At 54.8% G+C, this 7748-nt stretch overlaps 1 protein-coding gene across 1 annotated transcript; it reads right to left on the reverse strand.

Annotated features, from left to right (window-relative positions):
• Window positions 1-240: 240 nt before the first annotated feature.
• LOC123353371 (protein phosphatase 1 regulatory subunit 1A-like) lies at window positions 241-6132 on the reverse strand. The gene is made up of 2 exons (XM_044994402.1): window positions 6070-6132; window positions 241-1315 (listed from the first exon to the last, which is right to left on the reverse strand). Exons 1-2 carry the CDS (start codon window positions 6119-6121, stop codon window positions 1074-1076), a joined length of 294 nt encoding a protein of 97 aa, XP_044850337.1. The 5' UTR covers window positions 6122-6132; the 3' UTR covers window positions 241-1073.
• Between the last annotated feature and the right edge of the window lie 1616 nt (window positions 6133-7748).

The following is a 7748-nucleotide window of genomic DNA, read 5'->3' on the forward strand; positions in this document are numbered from 1 at the left end:
GGCCTTTGCCTTCCACCTCATTCCCACAGCCTCTCGAAGACATGGGGGGGGGGGGGGGCGCGGGGAAGCAGGACACACTGAAGGTGGCAGGAGGAGCATGGAAGTGGGGGGCACCATGGGGAGAGGGTAGCATGAGGCAGGGGGCAGAGAAAAGGGGGGTTGCCCCACATGGCACCAGTGTGGGGCACAAGGAGGTTGGGGCTTGTGGGTCAAAGCTAAGGTTATTACTGAGATATGTCATGTGAATTTCCACACCTAAAGCCCTGCTGCTAAGCGAAAGCTGTTGTCAGGGTAACAGGCACTATGTTTCCACTCCCTCAGCTGCTCCTTTGCAGGCTTTGAGGGCTCAGCCTGGCTGAATATTGTGTGCTTTGCATGTGGGCTTTATGAGGGTATTTATGGTAAATGCCTCCTTGCAGTACAGGATGGGAGGTTTCCAATTCTAGGGTCAGGGGGGCAGGGATGGTCCCAGCTGAACTGAGCTCATGGGCGGGGCTGACGGGGGTATCTCCTGGGGAGGTAAAACCCTCTCGTGCCGAAGGTCCCCTCCTGTACCCTGGGGCAGATAATCCTGCCCATCTCCCCAGGGGGCTGGGAGGGTAAATGCATAAAGAGGCACCTCGATACCATGGTGATGTACCTGAGACAGAGAGGGACATGCAGGCCCAGGGACACAAAGCAAATCACCCACGGGCCCAAACTTCCTGGGAGCTGGGAGCAGACATGGGATAGAGCAGCCAGGCTGGGCTCCTCCCCAAACTCCCCACAGCTGGAGGCTGCCGCCTGCCCCAGAGTCTGGAGGAGCCTGGGTTGAGCTCGGAGGCTGGATGAGCTGCAGGTTTTGCCTCGGGGCTCAGCTCCTGCTGACCTGCTTGTGGCAGCGGCACTGACACCAGCGTGTGCGCAGCAGGCTGCGTGTTACACGTGCCGGGCTCTGGTGCGAGTGAGGCACAGGCACTAGGTGCCAGACAATGGAGAAGGGGGGGAACGGGCCTGGCGCAGAGCAGGGCACACAGAGGGGGCAGGTGCCCAGGGATGGACTCTGTCCAACCGAGGACATCACTGGGGACACCCTAATATCTTTCCTGCGTGTCCATGTTATACTCACTCCCGTCTGGTCCAGCATGGTTACCCTCCTGAGACTCCAGCCTGGTCTTGGCCTGGGCAAGGGGGCAGGTTCCCCCGGGGCTGTGGTTGGGGTCTGTGTTACCGTGGTGGCAGCACCCAGGGCTGTGTGGCTCCTGGCTCCCCATGCTGGCATCCTCCTCCTCCGCCTGCTGCTTGCACAGGTGGTGCTCCACCATCATCTGGAGCTCTGCAGGAGAGAGAAAGGCCGGGGATGAGCAACGCATGGGGGCTTGGGGCTAAAGGGGGAACTCCTGGCCACGTGGGTAATCAGACATGTGGACACATGCCCAGTGTCTCTCCAATGCGGGGCACAGTACATCCAGCGCTGGGTCACCCCAGGTCAGACCTGATCCTGATAGCCCCCAGGCCTGCCCCCAGTGCTAAGCCACCCTGGTTAGAGCCGGTGCTGATCAGTCTGGGCCTGTCTCCAGCACTGAGTCACTCTTTGCCCATTCCCAGTGCTGATCCTCTCCCCTCCGGTGCCCGTCCCTGGCACTGAGTTGCCCCGGGTCAGACCTGGTGCGGATCCCCTGGTGGCGACTGGGTGTGAGCAGGGTGAGATGACAAGATGGTTTTAACCCCTATGTCCTGTCTATCAGGACAGTGGCAGTAGCTCCGTGGTCCATGAGTCTAGGCCCCCGTGCCCCTGAACACGTACAGGGTCAGCCAGCCCAGCGCAGCCCAGCAGAGGGAGGGACGCAGCAGGGTGAGGCCAGTGCACAGCCAGGTTCTCCACGGAGGGGAAGATGAGAGGGACAGGGCATGAGGTGGAGAGAGGCAATGAGCTGTGGAAAAGGTTCTTGTGCCAACAATGGCTGGGCCCTGCCAAGGGACAGAGGAGGCCGATTCCCGGTGATGGGAGGGCAGGCAGTAGAGAGAGATGACTGCTGAAAAGTGACTGAGCTTCTTTTCTTATACTGCTAGCAACACAATTATTCATTTAAAAATAACTCCACAGACATGTTAGCTGCTGCATCATCAACCGTGGAGTGGAACTGGGACACACCGTCAAGCCACATGGCTACTCAGTTTAGCAACCCAGTGTGCTTAATCAGTGTTCAAAATGGATCCAAGCCCAGCTCACAGCTCCAGACACCTCAAGCTGGAGGCGATGGGCGATGCCCCAGATACCCACACCCACAGCCACTTCCCAGACCTTCAAGTGACCCCGTCTTTAGAATGGGGGAAGGCACACTGGCCTGTGAGCACAATAGCAGCCTGCAGAGAAATGGGCAGGACTCCCCTGCATTATATAACCAACTGCTCGCTGGCTGGTAAGTGTCAGGAGGGGAATGGGACTGTTCTTTCCCTGTAAAAGCAGCAAAGAATCCTGTGGCACTTTATAGACTAACAGACGTTTTGCAGCATGAGCTTTCGTGGGTGAATACCCACTTCTTCGGATGCAAGTGGTGGAAATTTCCAGGGGCAGGTTTATATATGCAAGCAAGAAGCAAGCTAGAGATAATGAGGTTAGTTCAATCAGGGAGGATGAGGCCCTGTTCTAGCAGTTGAGTGAAAACCAAGAGAGGAGAAACTGGTTCTGTAGTTGGCAAGCCATTCACAGACTTTGTTTAATCCTGAGCTAATGGTGTCAAATTTGCAGATGAACTGGAGCTCAGCAGTTTCTCTTTGAAGTCTGGTCCTGAAGTTTTTTTGCTGCAGGATGGCCACCTTAAGATCTGCTATTGTGTGGCCAGGGAGGTTGAAGTGTTCTCCTACAGGTTTTTGTATATTGCCATTCCTAATATCTGATTTGTGTCCATTTATCCTTTTCCTTAGAGACTGTCCAGTTTGGCCGATGTACATAGCAGAGGGGCATTGCTGGCATATGATGGCATATATTACATTGGTGGACGTGCAGGTGAATGAACCGGTGATGGTGTGGCTGATCTGGTTAGGTCCTGTGATGGTGTCGCTGGTGTAGATATGTGGGCAGAGTTGGCATCGAGGTTTGTTGCATGGATTGGTTCCTGAGCTAGAGTTACTATGGTGCGGTGTGCAGTTACTGGTGAGAATATGCTTCAGGTTGGCAGGTTGTCTGTGGGCAAGGACTGGCCTGCCACCCAAGGCCTGTGAAAGTGTGGGATCATTCTCCAGGATGGGTTGTATATCCCTGATGATGCGCTGGAGGGGTTTTAGCTGGGGACTGTATGTGATGGCCAGTGGAGTCCTGTTGGTTTCTTTCTTGGGTTTGTCTTGCAGTAGGAGGCTTCTGGGTACACGTCTGGCTCTGTTGATCTGTCTCCTTATTTCCTCGTGCGGGTACTGTAGTTTTGAGAATGCTTGGTGGAGATTTTGTAGGTGTTGGTCTCTGTCTGTGGGGTTAGAGCAGATGCGGTTGTACCTCAGTGCTTGGCTGTAGACAATGGATCTTGTGGTGTGTCCGGGATGGAAGCTGGAGGCATGAAGGTAGGCATAGCGGTCGGTAGGTTTTCAGTATAATGTGGTGTTAATGTGACCATCAATTATTTGCACCGTAGTGTCTAGGAAGTGGACCTCCCGTGTAGATTGGTCCAGGCTGAGGTTCATGGTGGGGTGGAAGCTGTGGAAATCGTGGTGGAATTTTTCCAGAATCTCCTTCCCATGGGTCCAGATGATGAAGATGTCATCAATGTAGCATAGGTAGAGAAGGGGCGTGAGTGGACGGGAGCTGAGGAAGCGTTGTTCCAGGTCAGCCATAAAAATATTGGCATATTGTGGGGCCATGTGGGTGCCCATAGCGGTGCCACTGATCTGGAGATATATATTGTCATCAAATTTGAAATAGTTGTGTCTGAGGATAAAGGCACAGAGCTCAGCAACCAGTTGTGCTGTGGCATCATCAGGGATACTGTTCCTGACAGCTTGTATTCCATCAGCATGTGGGATGTTGGTGTAGAGAGCCTCTACATCCATGGTGGCCAGGATGGTGTTTTCTGGAAGGTCACCAATGCATTGTAGTTTCCTCAGGAAATCAGTGGTGTCACGGAGATAGCTGGGAGTGCTGGTGGCATAGGGTCTGAGTAGAGAGTCCACATATCCAGACAGTCCTTCAGTGAGAGTTCCAATGCCCGAGATGATGGGGCGTCCAGGATTTCCAGGTTTGTGGATTTTGGGCAGTAGATAGAATAGCCCTGGTCGGGGCTCTAAGGGTATATTGATTTGTTCCGGTGTTAGTGTAGGGAGTGTCCTGAGTAGATGGTTCAGTTTCTTAGTGTATTCCTCAGTGGGATCTGAGGGAAGTGGCCTGTAGAATTTGGTGTTGGAGAGTTGTCTGGCGGCCTCCTTTTGGTAGTCAGACCTGTTCATGATGACAACAGCACCTCCTTTATCAGCCTCTTTGGTTATAATGTCAGGATGGTTTCTGAGGCTGTGGATGGCATTGCGTTCTGCACGACTTAGGTTATGAGGCAAGCGATGTTGTTTTTCCACAATTTCTGCCTGTGCACGTCGGCGGAAGCATTCAATGTATAGGTCCAGACTGTCATTTCGACCCTCAGGAGGAGTCCATGTGGAGTTCTTCTTTTTGTGCTGTTGGTGGGAGGGTAACTGTGTATCAGTGCACTGTTCAGTGTTGTCCTGAAAGTATTCTTTGAGTCGGAGACGGCGAAAGTAGGCTTCCAGATCGCCGCAGAACTGTATCATGTTGGTGGGGGTGGCAGGGCAGAAAGAGAGTCCCCGAGATAGGACAGACGTTTCTTCTGGGCTGATTGTGTGGTTGGATAGATTGACGATATTGCTGGGTGGGTTAGGGGTACCACGGTTGTGGCCCCATGTGGCAGGTAGGAGTTTAGACAGCTTACAGTCCTTTTTCCTTTGTAGAGAGGTGAAGTGAGTGATGTAGATCTCCTGTCTTATTTTAGTGAAGTCCGTTCGTATGGAAGTTTGGTTATTAATGAGAGTCTCCAGGTTGGAGAGCTCTTTTTTGATGTTTTCCTGTTTGCTGTATAGGAGGCTGATCAGGTGGTTCCTCAGTTTCTTTGATAGAGTATGGCATAATCTCTCACTGTGGTCTGTGTAGTATGTAGATAGCAGTGGATTTTTTACCTTTAGTCCATTTGGTATGATGTCCATCCGTTTGCATTTGGAAAGGAAGATGATGTCTGTCTGTATTTGTGCAAGTTTCTTCATGAGGTTGATGGATTTCCACTCCATACGGCTAAATGCAGTGCCTTGCATGGGGTCAAGTATCAGAGGGGTAGCCGTGTTAGTCTGGATCTGTAAAAGCAGCAAAGAATCCTGTGGCACTTTATAGACTAACAGACGTTTTGCAGCATGAGCTTTCGTGGGTGAATACTGAGCTCCAGTTCATCTGCAAATTTGACACCATCAGCTCAGGATTAAACAAAGACTGTGAATGGCTTGCCAACTACAGAACCAGTTTCTCCTCTCTTGGTTTTCACTCAACTGCTAGAACAGGGCCTCATCCTCCCTGATTGAACTAACCTCGTTATCTCTAGCTTGCTTCTTGCTTGCATATATAAACCTGCCCCTGGAAATTTCCACCACTTGCATCCGAAGAAGTGGGTATTCACCCACGAAAGCTCATGCTGCAAAACGTCTGTTAGTCTATAAAGTGCCACAGGATTCTTTGCTGCTTTTACAGATCCAGATTAACACGGCTACCCCTCTGATACTTCTTTCCCTGTGTGCAGAATGAATACAAGCAAGCGCCTATCCTCTGCTCCCCCAGTTCAGAGGGTCTCTCCAGAGGCCCCTACTGCCAGATGTTGGCAGGCATGAACACAGGACAAGACTGGGGGAGGACAAAGGGGGCAGTTGGCAGGGAAATGGAGCAAGGCTCAGAGGGAGAGGGAGGGAATGTGAGATGGAAGACGGGGTGGATGAAGGAAGCATGAGAGGACAGAAGCATTTCCCAGAGAGAACCAGGCGTGAGATGTGCCCGCTGCATGTCCTCGTGCCTCCCAACAGCAGTGTGAAGCGGAGGTAGTGCCACGGTACCTTTCATGGCGGGGGTCGTGCGGGGGACCTTCTTCCTTTGTCTGGGTGACATGGACAGACCCGGCTGCAAAGAGAGGGAAGGCCAGGTCACAACAGGATACTGCACGGCACTAGAGCAACCAGAGCCGGAGGCGCCAGCAGCTGCGTTGGTAGTTCGCTGGGGAGTGGGGCTGGCATCCAGCAGGCACAGAACAGGGCACACTGCCCCCCGCTCCCCACAACACAGGTCCCAGGGTCATGGGTGGCAAGTTTGTAGAAATTTTGGTGGTGCCCAGAACCCGCCCCCCCAACTCCGGCCCCCCAAACTCTGCCCCCACCTGTCTAAGGCTCTGGGAGGGTTTGGGGGGAGAGGTCTGGGGTGCAGGTCCTGGGCTGGGGATTAGGGTGCAGGAGGGGTGCAGGGTGCAGGCTTTGGGATGGAGTTTGGGTGCAGGCTCTGGGCTGGGGGTGGGGGTGTAGGAAGGGGTGAGGGGTGCAGGCTCTGGGAGGGAGTTTGGGGGTGGGAAGGGGTGTGTGGGAAAGGGGAGGTGGTGCACAATCTGGGAGGGGGGCATGCTCTGGGAGGGAGTTTGGGGATAGGAGGGAGTGCAGGGGTGAGGGCTGTGGGGCTGAGGATGAGGGGTTCATGCTGCGGGGGGCTCAGAGCTGGGGCAGAGGATCAGGGTGCGGGGGGATGAGGGCTCTGGCTGGGGATGAGGGTTTGGGGCATTGGAAAGGCTCAGGGCTAGGGCAGACGGGCAGGGTAAGAGCAGCCTGCCCTGCCAGTAGTGAATGGTGGGCGCTAGGACCCTGGGGCAGAAGACAGCTGTTCTGCTGGGAGCCGCCCTACTCTGGCAGCAGAAGCAGGCAGGAGAGGGGCACGCGCTGCTTTCTGTCAGGCAGGGACGCGGGGGGAGGGGGAGGGGGACACGCAGGGGGAGGGGTGGCAGGCGGGGGCTGGGACCTGCTCCAGGTAGGGATGCGGCGGGGCGGGGGGAGACCCGTGGGGGCCGGGGCCCGATCCAGGCAGGGCCGGAGGAAGAGACCCAGCTCCAAATATTGCTGGAGCAGGGCACCCGGCCCTGAATATTCCTGGTGCTCGAGCACCACAAACATATATAACCTGCCGCCTATGCCCAGGGGCTTTTGGTCAGGATGGAGCAACGCCTGCTGCTGGGACCTGCCCACATTCTCATGTTCAGCCTGGGAGGGTGACACAGGGAGAGGGGTGTGCGGGCAGTGAGGTCTCACCACCTGGATCCCAATGGAGCAATGACCAGCTGGCAGCCCTGCTATAGCTAAGGGGCCCCAGACATCGGCTAATTACAATGAATCAAGTGCAGCGCTGGTATCCTGTACGTCCCCCTCCTCCAGCCCCAAGTGCATCCCCAGACACCTCACAACCCGCTGGACACAGAGGTGCACATGCACTCTCACTCCCCCCCCCCCTTTGGAAGAGCTTTGGTGAGGGAGCTTGTGGAGTGGCTAGGAGGGCTGGGGGCTGCCTGCAGATGGGACTGGGGGCTGATGAGGACACCTCCTGGGTGTGGCTCATTTTACAGTCACAGCTGGGACATATGGGGGACTGGTTACAGATTTCATATAAATCCTTCCTGGAGCTCAGAGAGAACCGAGATTCCTTCCTGACAGCCGTGCACGCAGTCTGTCTGCTTCCACGGCCCTCACCCATCCACAGCCCC

This window comes from Mauremys mutica, chromosome 20 (assembly GCF_020497125.1).
Source record: "Mauremys mutica isolate MM-2020 ecotype Southern chromosome 20, ASM2049712v1, whole genome shotgun sequence".
In the NCBI taxonomy this organism is placed as follows: domain Eukaryota; kingdom Metazoa; phylum Chordata; order Testudines; family Geoemydidae; genus Mauremys; species Mauremys mutica.

Bases quoted from the DNA above. Each gene is read 5' to 3' on its own strand.
- LOC123353371 (XM_044994402.1), bottom strand. From the start codon at position 6,121: ATGTCACCCAGACAAAGGAAGAAGGTCCCCCGCACGACCCCCGCCATG. The intron at 1,316-6,069 runs GTACCGTGGCAC...TCTCTCCTGCAG, and splicing joins CACGACCCCCGCCATGAAAG to AGCTCCAGATGATGGTGGAG.